Source organism: Lycium barbarum, chromosome 8 (assembly GCF_019175385.1).
Source record: "Lycium barbarum isolate Lr01 chromosome 8, ASM1917538v2, whole genome shotgun sequence".
In the NCBI taxonomy this organism is placed as follows: Eukaryota; Viridiplantae; Streptophyta; class Magnoliopsida; order Solanales; family Solanaceae; genus Lycium; species Lycium barbarum.
Window position 1 is genome coordinate 50,834,520 of NC_083344.1, and position 21,930 is coordinate 50,856,449.

The 21,930-nt window shown below is 42.0% G+C and overlaps 1 protein-coding gene across 1 annotated transcript; it reads left to right on the plus strand.

The window, feature by feature from the left end:
• The first annotated feature begins 1,696 nt into the window (after positions 1–1,696).
• LOC132607818 (uncharacterized) lies at positions 1,697–3,486 on the plus strand. Its single transcript, XM_060321896.1, has 3 exons — positions 1,697–2,001; positions 2,082–2,363; positions 3,300–3,486. Exons 1-3 carry the CDS (start codon positions 1,697–1,699, stop codon positions 3,484–3,486), a joined length of 774 nt encoding a protein of 257 aa, XP_060177879.1.
• Positions 3,487–21,930: the final 18,444 nt, after the last annotated feature.

The following is a 21,930-nucleotide window of genomic DNA, read 5'->3' on the forward strand; positions in this document are numbered from 1 at the left end:
CAGGTGGTAATGCGTATATAACACCTATCTCCCTTCCCATGCCCCATATATATATATATATATATATATATAGATATATATATATATATATATATATATATATATATATATATATATATATATATATATATATATATATATATATATATATATAATGTTTGCGTATATAACGCCTTCTAGTCACGGGTCAATATACATGGATATATAATGAATGTAAAGCATGAATAAACTGTATACATAAAACTGGCTACATAAGACTGGACCCATGAACAGAAGTATCACCCATAAACGGGGTACATGAACATCAAAGAAAGTACTTCCAATGCTTTTAGGAATAGAGTAATATGGAAGCTCGCTTACTCGCTTGTTGGATCATACCATAGGATCATGCCAAAGGAAAGAAAGGATAGCCTTAACATACCTTGACGTATACTCAATTGACCAACTTCTACCTCTTGAACTTGTAAGTCTACAATTAAAATAACATAGGCCTCAAGTCACTACATTCCCCTTCATCAACTTACCACTTCCACAAATACTCTTTCTTTACTTAGAATCACTAAAACTCTAGATGACAACTCAAATACAAGGGTAAAAATCATTTACATACCTTGAGGGGTCTAAGATCCAAAGAATCACTTCAAATTTAACTCTCTAAGCTTCATAACCTTGAAGAAACCCTAGAAGCAACCCTCTTCTTCACAAGCTCGGGTTTACGGGGTCCGGGTCTTACCAAATCTTCACCAATATGATGGAAAATAGTAGGAGAGAATATATTAGGGTTTTTCTAATTTGTAATGGAGGAAAAATGAGAAATAAGGTGGTGGCTCCTATATTTATACTTGGAAGCAAAAAAACTACAGCGGTCCGGTTCGACAAGCGGGTCGACGGCCCATCGACGTGTCGAATGTCCGTTGACTTGCTCCGTCGACCTGTGCCTACAAATGTAAGGCTGTGGGACCCTTTCGCCACCCTACATCGCCGGTCCATCGATCATGTCGATGACCCGTCGATGATGACTGGTGTTTGCAGATTTTTTTGATTCAGTTCAGATCACATTGATTCGATTCGTTACACTTCTAACTCTATAAATCGCTAGGAATATTTGCTGGTACCCTTATACACGGGGTAAGGCACTTTCTATCTCAAAAACTCAGACATGAGTCTCAATTTCAAGGGCATACCCGACTAGGAAATCATAGGTTCTATTACTACGAGAGCGAGGGGTGTAACAACTTTCCCCTCCAAACATCCACATTCTAATAGAAAACTGCGCCAAGCACGAGCTACAGTCATTCGTGGATTATTTCATCGGGTACCATGAGATACTCATGAGCGAAGAGGTCGCTGAGCATGGGTTGACCATGGATCATGACTCCTGTAAATTTGTGTCAGTGCCATCAGTGTTAGATACATGGAGATTTGATCAAGGTTCCCCCCAAAGTGTTACATGCGATGAGCTCGCCTTGGCCATTTGTGGCATGGGGAATGGACGTCATACGACCCATCAAGCCTCTAGCTACAGAACCATGTCTGTCTGTTGGAGCGAATTGGATGATCGGGCCAAGGGCTGCCCCCTCTTCCTCCCCTCCCCTTTACCTAATATGAACCTTGAGTCATCAAAGCCTTTCTGACTCGGCCTGGCCCGTTTCCAATGGACATCGCTTCATTTAGTCGCCATCGACTACTTTACCAAATGGGTGGAGGTAACTTCTCGCAATTAGTGACCAAGAAAGTCATGGCTGACTTCATCAAGAACAATCTAATATGTCGCTTCGGTGTACTGGAATCCATCATCACAGATAATGGCGCCAATCTGAATAGCCATTTCATGAAGGACATCTGCGAACGATTCAAGATAACCCACAAAAACTCTACCGCCTACCGACCACAGATGAATGGAGCTGTAGAGGCCACCAATAAAAACATCAAGAAGATCTTGACAAAAATGATCGACAATTACAAGAATTGGCACGAGCAGTTGCCTTATTCTTTGTTGGGGTACAACACGATGACCCAAACTTCCATCGGGGCAACCCCGTACCTCCTTGTCTACCGTTCAGAAGCGGTCTTACATGCAGAAGCGGAGATCCCTTCACTCAGGATCATCAAGAGGCAGAGCTGAATGATGCAGAATGGGTCAAAAATCGGTATGAGCAACTGGCCATGATAGATGAGAAAAGAATGGTGGAAGTAGGCACGGACAGTTGTACAAACAAAGAATGTCACGACCCTTCAACAGTCGGGTCAGAGCCTGACTCTTGCAAATCGGTCAATTCATATTCAAGCGAGTCTTCCCTCATCAAGAAGAATACAAGGGAAAGTTTGCACCAAACTGGAAAGAACCATACATGGTCAGGAAAGTACTTTCAGGAGAAGTCGTAGTCCTAGCTAAGATGGATGGACAAGAGTGGCAAAAGGCTATTAACACAAACACACTCAAGCGATATTATGTTTAGGATTCCATTTTCTTATAATCGCATTATCATTTCCTTGTAATCGTACCTTTTGTTTGTAATCGTACTTTATAATAGAATAGGAAAAAACAAATTACTTATGTAATGAACTACGCAATAACCTGACTTCCCCACAGTTGGATACTTAGGCAGTCCATATCGGACCCGGTCACATTATTAGTAAAAATAAAAACTTAGTTACATTATTTTGAACTACGTTCGACCTAAATTCCTGTTGCGACAGGATACGTAGATGATTTCGTGCTCGGTCATCATAAAAGAAAAACCCAAGAAACCCGTAGGAGACCTCACAGACACTCAAGCGAAGGAATCAACAAGATCAGAATACAAGGATCGACACATAAGTCAGCCAGCGTCAGCCCTACGCTGGGGCAGAATTTTTGAGGGAGCCTAAAAAATTCCTACCAGAAACAATTAACAAAGATGATGCCAAAACAAAGCCATACACTGGGGCAGGATTTTTTAGGGAACCTCAAATTTCCTATATTGTAAGGGTCACTTAGAGAAAAGACTCAAAAATTCTACCAGTTCAGAACTCAGCAATCGCATCTGCGGGAAGAATCGGAAGACCTCGTCCGAAGAAAACACACGTCGTGACACCAAATGAAATAAAATATTTCTAAATAGGAAAACAACGTGAATTTTACAAATTTTACTTTAAATTTTAAAATTAGTATAAGTACATCCCAAAAGCATCTCTCGAAATACCGAGCCCAAGAGGGTTCAAAGGCGCATCAAAAGGAGACACCGGACGGGAAGACAACGACGCTAATTGGCCTCATCGAAAACTCACAATTTTTATGTGGATGTCAGTTTTAACAGGACAGCAGGCACGTCATCAACAAGGCTTACTCACAGCAAAAGCCAAAAGCAAACTCAGCTAGGCGGCGAAGTGCCAGAAGGTCATAGCAGAGAATGGGCGATAAAGACAAATCTGACCATGAGGGTCACGAAAAGAATGAACAACAAAGGCACAGCTGACCAAAAGGATCATGAAAAGAATGAATGAGCATAAAGACAAATCTGACCAAAAGGGCCACACAAAAAGCGAATGACAAAGATATATCAGACCAAGGTGGTCATAATGAATGAGCACAAAGATACATATGACCAAAAGGGTCATGATAAGGACGAAAGGGCATATCCAACCACAAGGGTCAACAGCTAATACAATGGACGAAAGAAAGATTATTCAACCACAACGGCCATATCTGTCATCTGCATGTTGAGAGGACAATTCATTTATTTAATTGCCGAGAGGACCATTCATACAAACGGCCAAGAAGGTGTTAAGTCCCGTGTTTTCGTATAATTGGAAATCAAGAAATAATTACGACTTATGTGTTATAAGGAAATATTTTGATTTTGGTGAATATGACTATGTTGGTTATGGAATCTTAAATGTTAAGACATCAGGGAAGGCCGAGGGTAAATTTGGAATTTCGGAAATTAGTTTCGGGAATTACAAAACGGGACTTTTCATGAATTGGGCCAAGAAAAATATGACACAAAGTTGAGGCCCAAAACTTGTGAAGTGGCCGGCCATATCCATGGCCCAAGCCTCTCCCTTAATGATCATGTGCTATGCACATGATCAATTATATGGATATATATCATCCTCATTTAGTAATTATCAAGATCAACTAACAAATTCAAGAACACCACAAAAAGGGGCATTCGGCCGAGACTAAGAAAAGAAGAGAAAAAAAAATTCTCAAGCTTTGTTTTTTATCCAAAAATCTCGTTCTTTCCATAATTGTAGTGTACTCAAGACGCTCTTCAACGTGACACAATTTATTTGGCGGAAGAATCACGTTTGCGGAAAGTCGGAATTTCAAGTAAAGGTAAGAATTTTGCCCTTTTAATGTTATGGAATTGGTATGAATATGATAAGGATTGAAAATAGACGAGAATTTCGTAGTATTGATGTGTGTATGAAGCCGTGGGTGTGTGTGTATATTGCATGTTGGCCGTGAGCCCTAGGAAAAAGAAAGTGGTGTGAATTGATCTTGTTTAGTTTGTATAATGTGTTGTTGTGATCTTTATGTCGTAAATGATTGATTGATGAATTGGATTGGTGTTGGAAAATGATTTCGGAACGTTATCGGAAAGTATATACCTTTTGTATATTCGCGTATATCATTGTATATCTTTGATGCAAAAGACTTTAAATGTGACATATAGTTGATGTTAATGAATTCGGAATGAAACGACGCAAGTTAGAATGTCCGTCGTGACTTTTGATGTTTTGAATGAAATATGGAGAATAATGAATTTCGGGAACTTTCGTATATGGTTTGGAATATATTTGGGATGTGATTGACTAATCTTGAATAAGTAAATGAATATAATGATGTGGATATAGATTTGGAGTTTTGGAAGTTTGAATGAAAAGTTGCCAACTTGTGTACTAAAGTAGAACTTTGAAGCTAGAGTTATTTGTATTGTTTGATGATGTGTGGGCTGTTGTTGTTGATGTATTTTGAGCCGAGTTAGGTCTCGGGGGTGTTAGATTTATAGGGGAAATGCTGCCGAAATTTCGGTAGGCAAGAATGAAGTTAAAGGCATTTTTAAGCCTAAGAGTCTCAATTGGTAACTTTGACCATTTGCAGATTTCGGGCGAAACGGGACTTGACTTTTGGGAGAGCGTAAGACGTCTGTAAGGTATGTAAAGCTTCCCACTCCTTCGTTTGGCATATCTTAGTATGATAGGCGAATATGAGAACTTCCGGAGCATTCCTGCTCCTCGAAACCCGATCCACGGAAAAGTTACTATTCATTCAATTCAATTGAAGCCTAAGGGCTCTATTTTGGCTAGAATGGCACCACTCGTCCGAAACCTATCGAAATGTGGTCGGGTAACTTAGAAATGATTATGTATGACCCTTTGGCCTATAAATGTTCAGAAAATATGTTCGCCACCTCAATTTGACTCGAGGTGGGCCCGCTAACCCCGATACGCCCTATTTGCCTTATTGGGCTATCTTTGTGAATAAAGTTTGATATGATACTTTCGATTTTGGAACTCCCTCCTATGAGATATATTTGGTATATTATGATATGATAAGTTACGTTTTGAGCCATACGTACCACTTTGGAAACTTTTGTGAAACGGATCTTTGTATCGACTAAGTATTCGCTTATCTTGTGCTATGGAACGATTTGTAAAACTATTATGTTTTGAAAGACTATTTTGATGTATGATTTGCATTTGCTTGCTCACGACTCCGCTCGTGCCTTATTATGACTTCGTTAACCGGTTCCCGAGCCGGTTATGATTCGTGCGCCCTATGATAATTCAGCCGTATGCTGTGTTACGGTTCCCGAGGCTTCGCCAGAGGGCCGGGTTCCGTTTGGAGTTATGCTGTGATATGGCTCGTGATGCGATACGCTCACCTATGATTATGTTTGTGTTCAGGGATGTACGGAGATTTGAAACCTTCTGGTGTTATGTTGTGTGTGGCGCCAGCGTCGGAGTGGCGACCACGTTCCTAAGCGTTTGCATGATTTCGTTTGCATTATATATACATATATGATTTTGATACGGATTTTGACATACCGATTTGTATTCCATTTTGTTATCTGATTTGCTTTCAGTTTTGATCCATATTTCTGTACTCCGTGCTTTACATACTCAGTACATATTTCGTACTGACCCCCTTTCTTCGGGGGCTGCGTTTTATGCCCGCAGGTACAGACATTGGTGATCCTCCACAGTAGGCTTCCCTCTTTGCTATTCCGGAGTACTCCTCTTTGATCCGGAGTCCACTTTTTGTACAGACTCCTTTTGCTTTGTATATATTCTGTACATTTGACTATTTGGGTACGGCGGGGCCCTGTCTCGCCATATGTCTTTGTTTTGAGTTCGTAGAGGCCTGTAGTCACATATGTAGGGTGAGGGTCCTGTATATGTTGGTTTGATTTCGTTTTCTGGTCTTAAAGCGGTCTGCTTGTTATGATGGCCCCAAATGGCCCTTATGCTTATGTTTGCCCTTTTGACCGGCGATGTCTATTCCGCCGTTCAGCTTGTATTTGATTTGTGCGACCGCTTAAGACATATTTCGATAAGTTATGTTTGATATGATTTTTATGAAATTCTGAAATAAGTTTGGATTTGGCAAGGAATACGTAATTTGGTCTGGGTACCCAAGTAGGGTGCCAGTCGCGGCCCACGGGGATGGGTCGTGACAAAAAGTGGTATCAGAGCGGTTTGTCCTCGGAATGTCTACAGGCCGTGTCTCGTAGAGTCTTGTTTATCGATGTGTTGTGCACCACATATATAAACAGGAAGCTACAGGGCATTTAGGATGTTACTTTCTTTGGAATCTTAGATCGTGCGATAGAGCTGTGCTTTTAGGGTGATTTTGATCTGACTCGCTATTGTGTTTGCAGTGATGCCTCCGAAGAAGGCAACGGAGGCCCAGAAGGGCAAAGCGAGGACGGGAGAGACTAGTCAGGCACAGCGATCTACCCGAGCTCGTGTCTATGATTTGCCTGAGGTTGTGCCTCATTCTGAGGGGTCTGCTACACCCCCACTAGTACAGCCTGGAGCAGGACCTTCAGCAGCTCCAGAGGCCCGAGTACCCGCTCCTGAGACTCCAGCTCCTCAGCCAGGGGCGGAGGACAGGACCCTGAGAGAGGCAGTACAGTTGCTGACTACACTGGTAGCAGGACAGGCTCGTAGACGTGGGCGGAGGGACGATGATGACGATGACAGGCGGGACAGCCTGAGAGTTCGGGAGTTTTTGTTATGTGGCCCTCCAGAGTTTTTCGGGTGTAAGCCCGACGAGGACCCCCACGACTTTATTCAGGGGATGCGACGCTCACTGGACTTGGTCAGGGCTTCAGAGACCGAGTCGGTCGAGCTGGCTTCGCACAGGCTTCGAGATGTTGCCGCTCACTGGTATGAGACTTGGGAGTTATCCAGGGGTGAGGGTGCTCCCCCAGCTACGTGGGACCATTTTGTGACTGCTTTCACCCGCCACTTTCTACCCCCAGAGTTGCGGCGGGCACGGGCCGACCGATTCTTACATTTGCAGCAGAGGGGTCGGAGTGTGCGTGAGTATAATCTTGAGTTTGATTCTCTGGCCCGATATGCACCGGCCGTGGTAGCAGACATGTCCGATCGGATGCACAGATATGTTATGGGATTGGATCGGTATTTGATCGACGGCTGTATGGCAGTGTCATTGCAGACAGATATGGACATTGCCCGACTTCAGGCCTATGCGATGGGTATGGAGGATCGTCACAGGTGTGATCATTCTGGTAGAGACCGGGAGAGGAGGCCGTCCAAGAGGGCTAGGTCCGCAGGTTATTCCGGGGATCCTCGAGGCGGACAGCCTCAGCAGCAGCAGTCAGGCAGATAGCTACCTCCGTTCGGCCGGAGTACTCAGTCAGGCAGCCGGAGATTTGACAGTGCAGGACCGTCTGGGGCCGGTCAGAGCTCCAGAGCGGCAGGTTCACAGGTATCCAGGGGTCCCAGCCAGGCCAGACCACCCAGGCCCCGTTGTCCTCATTGCGGGAAGTCTCATCCTGGGGAGTGTTATCGAGCTACTGGAGCTTGCTTTTCTTGTGGTGGTCAGGGCCACTTTATGAGAGACTGTCCGTTGGCGAGCGGTTCTGGTAGTGTGGCTCAGCCGACAGGGTCAGCCGCCGGTTCTTCTTCTGCTCCATCTGTTGCACGCCCTGGAGGGCGAGGTATGCCAGCACCGGCAGGACGCGGTCGAGGCCGCGGTGGCGCTTCAGGTTCTAGCAGTCCCTCGAACCGCATATATGCTTTGGCCAGCCGCCAGGATCAGGAGGCTTCGCCAAACGTCGTCACAGGTACATTGCTGGTTTTCTCCAGATCTGTATATGCATTGATTGACCCTGGCTCTACTTTATCATATATCTCCCCGCTTGTTGCTAGTAAAATTAGGATAGTGTCTGAGCCTATAGAGCCATTTGAGGTAGCTACGCCAGTTGGGGATTTTGTTATAGCAAGACAGATCTATAGAGATTGTTCTGTGACCATTTATGATCGTAGCACTAAGGCTGATTTGATAGAGTTAGACATGCTTGAGTTTGACGTTATTATGGGTATGGACTGGTTGTCTTCCTGTTATGCTAATGTCGACTGCCAGCAAAAGGTAGTCCGTTTTCAGTTTCCAGGGGAACCAGTTATAGAGTGGTTTGGATCCACTGCATCGCCGAGGGGTAAGTTTATTTCATACCTCAGGGCTAAGAAGATGATCCAGAAGGGTTATATCTATCATTTGGTTCGTGTGCACGATACTGCAGCGGAGATACCTACCCTTCAATCCGTTCCGGTCGTCAGTGAGTTTCCAGATGTTTTTCCTGACGAGCTTCCTGGCCTTCCGCCTGAGCAGGAGATTGATTTCACTATAGAGTTGATGCCGGATACGCAGCCTATATCTATTCCTCCGTACAGGATGGCACCGGCTGAGTTGAAAGAGTTGAAGGAGCAGCTGAAAGACTTGCTGGATAAGGGTTTTATCAGACCCAGCACATCACCCTGGGGAGCGCCGGTATTGTTTGTCAGAAAGAAAGACGGGTCACTGCGGATGTGTATCGACTACCGGCAGCTAAATAAGGTGACTATTAAGAATAAATATCCCCTCCCCCGGATTGATGATTTGTTTGATCAGCTGCAAGGTGCTAAGCATTTTTCAAAGATAGATCTGCGCTCAGGTTATCATCAGGTGCGAGTACGTGAGTCAGATATCCCGAAGACGCTTTCAGGACCCGATACGGGCATTATGAGTTCAGAGTTATGTCTTTCGGGCTGACTAATGCTCCAACAGTATTTATGGATCTGATGAACCGGGTATTTCGGCCTTTTCTGGATATGTTTGTTATTGTGTTTATTGATGATATCTTGATTTACTCGCGATCAGCCGTGGAGCATTCAGATCATTTGAGGACGGTACTTGGCATTCTCCGTCAGCAGAAGTTATATGCTAAATTCTCTAAGTGTGAGTTCTAGTTGACTTTTGTGGCATTTTTGGGCCATATTGTCAGCGCAGACGGTATTCGGGTCGACACGCAGAAGATTGAGGCTGTGCAGAATTGGCCCAGGCCTACTACTCCGACAGAGGTGCGCAGTTTTCTGGGTTTAGCTGGGTATTATCGTAGGTTTGTGGAGGATTTTTCTTCTATTGCAGCACCACTGACGAGGCTTACTCAGAAAGCAGCAAAATTCCAGTGGACAGATGCCTGCGAGCGCAGCTTTCAGGTGCTGAAGGAGAGATTGATTACAGCACCAGTTTTGGCTCTTCCAGAGAGATCTGATGGGTATGTTGTCTATTGTGACGCCTCTGGTATTGGGATAGGTTGTGTATTGATGCAGCACGGTCGAGTCATAGCCTATGCTTCCCGGCAGCTCAGACCGCACGAGAAGAACTATCCCACTCATGATCTTGAGTTGGCCGCGGTGATTCATGCTTTGAAGATTTGGCGGCATTATTTATATGGGGTCCATGCTGATATCTATACGGACCATAAGAGTCTCCAGTATATTTTTAAGCAGAAGGAACTAAATTTGCGGCAGCGGAGATGGCTTGAGCTACTAAAGGATTACGACGTTGATATTCTGTACCATCCGGGGAAAGCCAATGTGGTAGCGGATGCACTTAGCCGCAAGTCTATGGGCAGCTTGGCTGATGTACCGTCTGGTAAGAAAGATTTGGTTCGTGACATTCGTCAGCTGGCCAGCCTCGGAGTTCGTTTGGCGGATTCTGGAGATTCTGGGATTTTTGTTCGTCCAGTTGCTGAGTCATCTATTATTCAGGAGGTAAAGCAGCGCCAGTTTGAGGATCCTCTTTTGATTCAGTACAGAGATGTGGCCCTTAATAAAGCAAAGACTCAGTTTGAGATCTCGCCTGACGGAGTATTATTATATGACGGCAGATTCTGTGTACCGGACGTTGCGGGCTTACGGCGGCAGATTATGGGCGAGGCCCATAATGCACGGTATTCTGTTCATCCTGGTTCCACCACAATGTATCGGGATCTCAGGTGTTTGTATTGGTGGGACGGCATGAAGAAAGATATTGCTGAGTTTGTTAGTCAGTGCCCGAACTGCCAGCAAGTTAAGATCGAGCATCAGAAGCCCGGTGGATTATTACAGGAGATGGAGATTCCAGCCTGGAAATGGGAGATGATTAATATGGATTTCGTTGTTGGGTTACCGCTCACTCCACGCAGGTACGACTCTATCTGGGTTATTGTTGACAGGCTGACGAAATCAGCCCATTTCCTTCCGGTTCGGACTACCTATTCGGCTGAGGACTATGCCAGATTGTATATCAGAGAGATAGTCAGACTTCACGGAGTCCCTATATCTATTATTACTGACCGAGGTACCCAGTTTACAGCTAATTTCTGGAGGTCATTTCAGGAGGGATTAGGGACTCAGGTGAGCCTCAGTACAACTTTTCACCCTCAGTCCGACGGACAGGCCGAGCGCACTATTCAGACGCTCGAAGATACGTTGCGGGCCTGCGTTATTGATTTTTGGGGCAGCTGGGATGATCATTTGCCGCTTATTGAGTTTGCCTATAATAACAGTTATCACTCCAGCATCCAGATGGCTCCATACGAGGCCCTTTATGGCAGGAAATGCAGATCTCCTATTGGTTGGTTTGACGTGGGCGAGACTAAGCTGATTGGGCCAGATGTGATCCAGGAAGCTGTAGATAAGGTAAAGCTTATTCGAGAACGATTATTGGCTGCTCAGAGTCGACAGAAAGCTTATGCAGATAGACGACGTCGACCGTTAGAGTTCCAGATTGGCGACTGGGTATTCCTGAAGGTGTCGCCCATGAAGGGTGTCTTGAGATTCGGTAGAAAGGGTAAGTTGAGCCCCCGGTACATTGGGCCGTATCAGATCGTTCGAAAGATAGGCGAGGTCGCCTATGAGCTAGACTTACCATCCGACTTGGAGGCCGTACACCCGGTGTTTTATGTGTCTATGTTGCGGAAATGTATTGGCGATCCTTCCAGGATATTCCCAGTTGATGACATTCAGGTGACGGAACAGTTATCTTATGACGAGCAGCCTGTATCTATTCTGGATCGACATGTGCGGAGACTACGCACTAAAGAAGTGCCCTCCGTCAAAGTCCTGTGGCGCAACAATAATCGGGAGGAGATGACTTGGGAGGCGGAGGACGAGATGAAAGGAGATACCCTCACTTGTTCCCGACGTCCACAGGTAATCTAATTTTTTTTCAGTTTGTTGTGTTGATTGATAAAATGAATTATGTATGTCATCATTAAAAAGGGACACTCCTGCCTTGATCATAAAACCTTATAAGATTAATTTAACATTCGGGGACGAATGTTCTTAAGGGGGGGAGAATGTTATGTCCCGTGTTTTCGTATAATTGGAAATCGAGAAATAATTACGACTTATGTGTTATAAGGAAATATTTTGATTTTGGTGAATATGACTATGTTGGTTATGGAATCTTAAATGTTAAGACATCGGGGAAGGCCGAGGGTAAATTTGGAATTTCGGAAATTAGTTTCGGGAATTACAAAACGGGACTTTTCATGAATTGGGCCAAGAAAAATATGACACAAAGTTGAGGCCCAAAACTTGTGAAGTGGCCGGCCATATCCATGGCCCAAGCCTCTCCCTTAATGATCATGTGCTATGCACATGATCAATTATATGGATATATATCATCCTCATTTAGTAATTATCAAGATCAACTAACAAATTCAAGAACACCACAAAAAGGGGCATTCGGCCGAGACTAAGAAAAGAAGAGAAAAAAAATTTCCCAAGCTTTGTTTTTGATCCACAAATCTCGTTCTTTCCATAATTGTAGTGTACTCAAGACGCTCTTCAACGTGACACAATTTATTTGGCGGAAGAATCACGTTTGCGGAAAGTCGGAATTTCAAGTAAAGGTAAGAATTTTGCCCTTTTAATGTTATGGAATTGGTATGAATATGATAAGGATTGAGAATAGACGAGAATTTCGTAGTATTGATGTGTGTATGAAGCCGTGGGTGTGTGTGTATATTGCATGTTGGCCGTGAGCCCTAGGAAGAAGAAAGTGGTGTGAATTGATCTTGTTTAGTTTGTATAATGTGTTGTTGTGATCTTTATGTCGTAAATGATTGATTGATGAATTGGATTGGTGTTGGAAAATGATTTCGGAACGTTATCGGAAAGTATATACCTTTTGTATATTCACGTATATCATTGTATATCTTTGATGCAAAAGACTTTAAATGTGACATATAGTTGATGTTAATGAATTCGGAATGAAACGACGCAAGTTAGAATGTCCGTCGTGACTTTTGATGTTTTGAATGAAATATGGAGAATAATGAATTTCGGGAACTTTCGTATATGGTTTGGAATATATTTGGGATGTGATTGACTAATCTTGAATAAGTAAATGAATATAATGATGTGGATATAGATTTGGAGTTTTGGAAGTTTGAATGAAAAGTTGCCAACTTGTGTACTAAAGTAGAACTTTGAAGCTAGAGTGATTTGTATTGTTTGATGATGTGTGGGCTGTTGTTGTTGATGTATTTTGAGCCGAGTTAGGTCTCGGGGGTGTTAGATTTATAGGGGAAATACTGCCGAAATTTCGGTAGGCAAGAATGAAGTTAAAGGCATTTTTAAGCCTAAGAGTCTCAATTGGTAACTTTGACCATTTGCAGATTTCGGGCGAAACGGGACTTGACTTTTGGGAGAGCGTAAGACGTCCGTAAGGTATGTAAAGCTTCCCACTCCTTCGTTTGGCATATCTTAGTATGATAGGCGAATATGAGAACTTCCGGAGCATTCCTGCTCCTCGAAACCCGATCCACGGAAAAGTTACTATTCATTCAATTCAATTGAAGCCTAAGGGCTCTATTTTGGCTAGAATGCCACCACTCGTCCGAAACCTATCGAAATGTGGTCGGGTAACTTAGAAATGATTATGTATGACCCTTTGGCCTATAAATGTTCAGAAAATATGTTCGCCACCTCAATTTGACTCGAGGTGGGCCCGCTAACCCCGATACGCCCTATTTGCCTTATTGGGCTATCTTTGTGAATAAAGTTTTATATGATACTTTCTATTTTGGAACTCCCTCCTATGAGATATATTTGGAATATTATGATATGATAAGTTACGTTTTGAGCCATACGTACCACTTTGGAAACTTTTGTGAAACGGATCTTTGTATCGACTAAGTATTCGCTTATCTTGTGCTATGGAACAATTTGTAAAACTATTATGTTTTGAAAGACTATTTTGAAGTATGATTTGCATTTGCTTGCTCACGACTCCGCTCGTGCCTTATTATGACTTCGTTCACCGGTTCTCGGGCCGGTTATGATTCGTGCGCCCTATGATAATTCGACCGTATGCTGTGTTACGGTTCCCGAGGCTTCGCCATAGGGCCGGGTTCCGTTTGGAGTTAAGCTGTGATATGGCTCGTGATGCGATACGCTCACCTATGATTATGTTTGTGTTCGGGGATATACGGAGATTTGAAACCTTCTGGTGTTATGCTGTGTGTGGCGCCAGCGTCGGAGTGGCCACCACGTTCCTAAGCGTTTGCATGATTTCGTTTGCATTATATATACGTATATGATTTTGATACGGATTTTGACATACCGATTTGTATTCCATTTTGTTATCTGATTTGCTTTCAGTTTTGATCCATATTTCTGTACTCCGTGCTTTACATACTCAGTACATATTTCGTACTGACCCCCTTTCTTCGGGGGCTGCGTTTTATGCCCGCAGGTACAGACATTGGTGATCCTCCACAGTAGGCTTCCCTCTTTGCTATTCCGGAGTACTCCTCTTTGATCCGGAGTCCACTTTTGGTACAGACTCCTTTTGCTTTGTATATATTCTGTACATTTGACTATTTGGGTACGGCGGGGCCCTGTCTCGCCATATGTCTTTGTTTTGAGTTCGTAGAGGCCTGTAGTCACATATGTAGGGTGAGGGTCCTGTATATGTTGGTTTGATTTCGTTTTCTGGTCTTAAAGCGGTCTGCTTGTTATGATGGCCCCAAATGGCCCTTATGCTTATGTTTGCCCTTTTGACCAGCGATGTCTATTCCGCCGCTCAGCTTGTATTTGATTTGTGCGACCGCTTAAGACATATTTCGATAAGTTATGTTTGATATGATTTTTATGAAATTCTGAAATAAGTTTGGATTTGGCAAGGAATACGTAATTTGGTCTGGGTACCCAAGTAGGGTGCCAGTCGCGGCCCACGGGGCTGGGTCGTGACAGAAGGCCATTCATACAAATAGTCGAGATTACAAATAGCCGAGAGATTCATTCATTCAAACAGCCAAAAAGGGCCATTCAATCAAATTGCCGAGAGGGCCATTCATTCAAATAGCTAAAAGGGCCAATAATATCAAATTTTCGAGAGGGCCATTTGTCACGACCCAACCCATGGGTCGTGCAGGCACCTAACATATTACTACCCCAGTAGGCGAACCCTTACCAACTAAAACCCAACAATTAAACAGTTGCGACAACAATCCTTCAAAAATCAAAAAATTAAAGTGAAACTTTGTACAAACTCTGTTTTGAGATACAATAAAACTGAAAAGAAATTCCTGGGATCTAGTCTAGACAGGTACAAGAGCTCCTATAGTACAGGACGACAAAATAAATAACACAGCCTCCACCTGAAGTGAGATAAGCGAGGCTGCAGGAGAATGCCTGGTACATCCACACGACGAAACTTCAGCTATGACCTGCAACATATCTACACCCAAAAAAGCGTAGCAAGAGTAATATCAGTACACCACACGTACTGGTAAGTATCATCGGTCGACTAAGATTAGTTCATGCAACATAATATAAGTCAAAAAGATAAGCAGATAAGTCAATAAACCTCAAGATTTCCAACAACGATTATTACACCCTTACCACTTATCTTTCCACTCTCACTGTTCACTTCTTTTATTTCCAAGAATTACGGGTATTCTACTTAATCACCACTGTTCCCTTCCTTTCATCCAACCTATTAACTCTTATTGTTACGCTCACCATATATTCTAGCTTTTACACTTTTCGTCCGTAAAGTTCACCTACTCAATTTATCTATTACAATACGATGCAACTAGAAAATAGGTCACTATCTAAAAATCTGCTACTACACTTATCTTATTTAACCACCCCTCCACACATAATCTCAACAAAATCATAAAGATGAATATGTAATATCAACGACAGTAGTACACGCATGTATAATATAGAAATATGAGATGCAGTACAATGCAGAATGCGATGCAAAGGCCCAAACACACTATATATACATGATGTCTCATTTCATTGCTCAGTACTACTCATGACCTGCAGGGGGCCCATGGTGTCCATGTACCACTCGTTCCGGATCCACTCCTCGGACCTGAGCCATAAATCCTTTGCTCTGGAAAGAACCTCGGACGCGTATCCATATCATATAGAATACTCGTATCCAACTTAATGGCTTAAAGACAAGATAACGAACTTGGCCATATTCAGCCTTTCTTGCTACCTGTATTTCCTCAGAACCCGTGCAATGCAATGTGATGATATAAATCAAACAAGTCATAAATCATGCCCTTCATGGGCATTGTGCTACTCTGACGTACTCGGTAATCTCAATACAAATTTCTTATTTATAAGAAAGACAGCCATGTGAAATATTTCAATACAACCGAAAGTAAAGACGGAAACCACCGACTCCTAGGGATGCATATATTAAACACGAAATACCCCTCCGTGGTACTAGTACTCACATTAATAACTATTTATTATTACCCTAGCTACTAATTACACAAGATTTGAGTTACATTATAGGAATGTCCAACCCAATTCCATGTCTGAAGACCTAATCATGCTGTCTCCCGTCAACTCTAAAAGTATATACGATTCGCTAATCAAAGTCTAACTCAAGTAAACCATAACCTACCTCGTTGATGAACAACTAATTGACTCTACATAAATTTCTCGTCTTCCTAGGCTTCATCCAAATCCATGAGCGGTAATAGTCACAGGGAATGGTGGGGAGGAAATTAGAAAGGTTTCTTTTTCTTGTGTCAAAGGTTTTTCTTTCATATGGAACCCTAGCAGCAGCCTTTGGGAGTCTTTTATTGAAAAAGGAGAGAAAAATAAACTAAATGACCAAAAACAAGGTCACTGCCCCACGTGGATATACCGCTATAGCGGTACCGCTATGGAGGTCCATTGACCGCTATAGCGGTCCGCTTCTTTTTCCTGGCCCGTAATTTTTAAGTTTGTCCAGAATTGATCTTTCCCACTCTTAACCCTTAAATCACACTATAAAGCTTATTATTTACGACCCTCGACCTAGATTGGACATGGGTTCGCGGAGTATTAAATAACGACCGAACGGGTCGTTACACTAGATACCAATTAAACCACCGTTCGTCCCTGAACGGAGTGGGGTGAGGTATGGGTCACCTTGCTGGGCCCTACACCATAGGAGATAGGATTTTGAACTAGTGACATAGGAGCAAGAAAATTTTCAAACGCAGAACAAATTTTTTAAAGGCCACCGCTATAGCGGTACTAATGCAGCGATTGAATTGCCGGCCGCAGAGGCATTCAACCAGAAGCAAAATTAAATGAGTTCACCCCTCCCACTTCCCACTTATCCCCCATAACCGAAAAACGCCCCCTCTCCCTACAAAATTTCTTACCCTTTATACACTACTCAGTCCCCTCTTCTCCCTCCCCACTTCCTTATAACCACCCTACCCACTTCCATTTACCAACACACTACACAAAATCTAATAAAATAGAGGGTTTTCTCTGCACCCCAAAGTTCACTTTTATTGCCAAGCTTGCAGATCTCTCACCATTTCAAGTATGTGCTTCCTTCTACTGCCCTATAACTTGTCTATGTCTTCCTATTTCAAAATTTTCATGCTTAACTTGCTAGATTAGGAAGAAATTAGATTTTTTTAGGCAACAAAGGGTTTTTCGTTCTTGGAGAAGGCAGTTCCTTGGATCATGGAGGGTTATTTCAATTTCATAATATTTTAACAACACTTTATACTGAAGATCTGCTACAGATGGGGTAGTTTTATATTGGGGTGGGATATTTTGCAGTGGTGCAATTTTTCGGCGTTCTTACTCAAAATTTTGGTAACTATGGTAGTTATAATAGGGTAAAATAAGTTGTAAAAGTCATGTATGATGATCCTTGACGAAAATAGGAAAACCATTGTGAAAATTTGGGGTGTGAAAAAGGTTGGGGTAGGAATTTTTCGGACTGGAGAAGGTGGGTCCGCTATGGCAGTCCTTCCACCGCTACAGTAGTACCACTGTAGCGATGGATCAATCGCTGGGAGCGGCCCTTCTAGTTTGGGAGGTGGCTGCTATAGCTGTCACGACTCAAACCAATGGGCCATGACGACTGCCTGACCACTAATGACCAAGCACCCCTAAACTCGTACTTGCCATATGTTGATTAACCTGGTGGCCCATTTCTAACTGATATCTGAACGATAGCATCTGCAGTAAAATTTATGCAATAAACTCAACCTGGAAAACTCATAAATTTTACACATGGATATATATATATATATATATATATATATGTAGGCATACGTGCAAAGGATGACAACGTAGTTCGACATGGCCACTACATGTACGGTACATAAAATAAGAGACCACAAAGCTACATGACATTCCCACTATAAACAACTGTCTACAGACCTCTATGGAATATAAAATTTAGAAAATAAAGGACAAGGCCCTGTCATACCCACATATCTACATAGCAAGATAGCATACCAAAAGGGCTGCAGCTCCGAACCAATGGAGCACACTGACTGCGGCTGAGGGGAGACCCTACTGGGATCGTCTGGCTGGCTACCTGATCCTACAGGCATGAACGTACCGTCCACAAGAAAGGACATCAGTACGAACAGTGTACTGAGTATGTAAGGCATGAATAACAACATAACAAGAAGTATGGAACATAGCATGAGATAAAGAGATAACCAGTACATCTGATTACCTCATAAAGCGGGTATCATGCATGCTTAGCTTTCTTAGAAAACATTTCTCATATACATATATCATAATAGTGCTGTGAAACGTGTAGCCTGATGTATAAATATATTATACTGCTGCGGAACGTGCAGCCTGATCCGTAAATATATTATTGTTACACCCCAGAAAATTTTGTGTTACTAAGGCAACAGACGGCTTAATGTGAGCTCGAGGAGGAGCAAATATCACAAGTATAAAGAATGAAATTCTACTGTAGTAGCATGAGTATGATATTTTGAATTCGTATAATATGATTGGAATAATACGTTAAAAGATATATAGCCCTCGTAACCGTAAGCTGAGGTGGGGCCCACATGATGGGATTTTTATAAAGGACATATGATAAGTTATATGGACAATATATGTGAAGTTAAACACAACTCAAAAAGGACCCTTGAGCCAAATCCAAGTGTAAGCCCTCCAAAAAGATGTTTTTAAGTTACGTTTTCGAGTGATCTGACTTCGGGAGGCCATAACCCCATCATTATTTGGGAATTTGGGAAAACTCCTAAAACGAAAGTTGTAGATAATTGAAATGCCTTTCCAACCATAGGTCGTGGGCCTGTATGTGACATCGGGATAAAACATATGGATGTTTTAAGGCAGAAAGGTCAAGCTGGGAAGTGAAATGGGCCCAACCCGATTCCAATCCGGGTCAAGCCCATTTCCCTTGTTATTTAAGGGAATTGTCAGCCTTCTCCTCCTCATTTTCAGACCAAAAAGACACAGAAAATTCTAGAGAGAGAGGGAGGAAAGCCTTAGAGAAAAAAACCAAGTGTTGATCAAAATCCGAGCCCCGAATCCCGGAGCTCATGAAGAGAAAAGTGTTGTACGTTGCGTTGCCTTCAATTTGAGCTAAATATCAGCCAAGAAAAAGAGTGTTGACGTGGTTGCTGCATACTTAAGGTATGATTACAGTCCCTTTTTCATTGTTAATAAGTTCATTTAGAGTTTTAACGGATTAGAACGGAGAAAATAGCGTTATAAATTCGTTTGTTGTTTTATTGAGATTTACGGATCGATGGTTGTTTTGTGACAATATTTTGGGGCTATTTGGTGGTTGTTATGAATGATTTTGTGGGTTGGAATATCGTGGGATTGGCTGTAGTTGTTGTTGTTGTGTTTGTTGTTATACTATAGATATACGAAAATAAAGAAGTGTGTACAAGCATTAGTATACGAATGTATACTGGGCTGTTTTGGAAGTGATTTAAGAATGGATTTAATTCTAGTTGGATATGAAATTGTTGGTGTTGTTGTTGTTGGCATTTTGATTGATGTTTGGCTATATTGGAATCTCGAGGATTGTTAAGTTTTCAGGGGAAATGCTGCCCAAATTTCGTTAAGTTTCATTCATACTTGGATTGGTTAGTAAGTGATGTGGCTGATCTAACTGTGGCTTATGTTATCTTAATTTTAGACCTACGAGCTCGAGAAGTAGATGTTGGACATTTAAATAAGCGTTAAAGGTATGTAAAGCTAACCCTTTCTTTCTTTTTGGCATGATGTTTATGAAACAAACAGATGACGTATAGATATGACTCCAAAGAAGCTCCTATTCTTAGAGCCACTAGGATGGCTAATGTTCTTGACTTCCAGAAGCTATTTCATTATGTCTTGATATGATTCTAGAAGTTCTATTTTAATATAATCCGTAGTGACATTCGAAAGGTACTTGATATGACTATCGTCTAAATTTTCAAATGATGGTTCATTTTGATTATCTTATTGAGTCTCAGATATGATTTAATTTGCATATGGTTGCTCACTACTCTACTCGTGCATGCCTAAATACATCTTTCACTGAGTCCCGGGCCAGGATATGTTCTCGTGCACAGTTTCACTGCATTGTTCACCGAGTCCCTCACTAGAGGGCCGAGATATGGTATATATATATATATATATGATGATGTGATGATGTGATGATGTGATGATGTGATGATATGATGATGTGATTATGGCGCCAAGGATGGTATGTGGCGGCCTTATTTACCGAGTCCCATAATGGGCCGGATATGATATATGATATTAATATGCATTATATTTTAAAAGTCATACTTGTTTCCGGTAATCTCTATTTCAGTTATGATCCTCTTTATTGCATTTCATGCTTTATATACTCAGTACATATCTCGTACTGACCCCCTTTCTTCGGGGAGCTGCGTTTCGTGCCCGCAGGTACAGATAGTCGGTTTGGTGACCCCTCAGCATAGGACTTCCACTCAGCTAGCTTGGAGAGCTCTGTTGTTCCGGAGCCTAGACTTTTGGTACAGATCTTATGATGTACGTATATGTTTACCCAAGGGTACGGCGGGGCCCTGTCCCGTCATATTTCGCTATCAATACTCTTAGAGGTCTGTACACATGTGTGTGGGTTGTGTATAAGTTTGTTCAGCTGTGTCTATACGAGGTGCTATGGATATGTTCGTATGTAGTGGCAGCCTTGTCGGCTTGCGCATGATATTGATATGTAGTGGCAGCCTTGTCGGCTTGGGTGAAACTACAAGTGGCCTGAATTCTCGTATAACCCGAGATATGTAAGAAACCCAGAAGCCAGGGCCCGACCACATATGTGAAAATTGCATGAAATTGAAGGGAAAGATGAGTCGAGTCAATCAAAAATTTGAGTTTGTCAAATTTCTTTGCTCAGGGATGGTCCCGCCATCCTCGAAAATTGAAGGGGAAGTTGTTGAAACCTAATTTTTGACCTTCGGTAATTTATTTTAATTACTCAGAGTCCTTGGACGACAAAAAAAATGAATCATGCATTTTTAGAGGTCAAGAGGATTTTTATAAAATTTCTTAGGTCAATATGTTTACTCAATTAAATTGATAAAATAATTTCTATGATATTATAAATCATTTAGGAATTAATTGGTACATTTTATGACATTTTTGAAATAATTGTTAGATTTAATCAAAGTAATACTATTTTGAAATTATTTATTTAATTGTTTAAATTGTCAAAAAGTCAAATTGGCAAACGTTTTATTCCCTTTAATCCAAGGGATTTGAGTAATTAAAAGAATTGACCATTTTACCTCTCAATCTTTAATTTTGTTCATTTGCATAATTTGTTGAAGTTAATAATTGTTTCTAGTATTTCATTAGGATAATTAGTCAATTAGAGGGGTATTATTGCAAATGGATTTCTAATTATTTAATTGTTTATATTATGGCCACAATTGAATTAGCCAATTCATGGTGTAAGGCGCTTGGGGTCATTTTTACAAAATTAGCCTCCTAGTGGATTTAATTGAAAAGGCCAAATCTATTGACAAATTAATTAAGGCCATATTTGCAAAAAGAGCTTATTTACACTATTAGCTGTTTTTAAATTAACTAATGGATGGATTATGTCCTAAATTGATACTACAGTCAATAATTGGTTGTTTT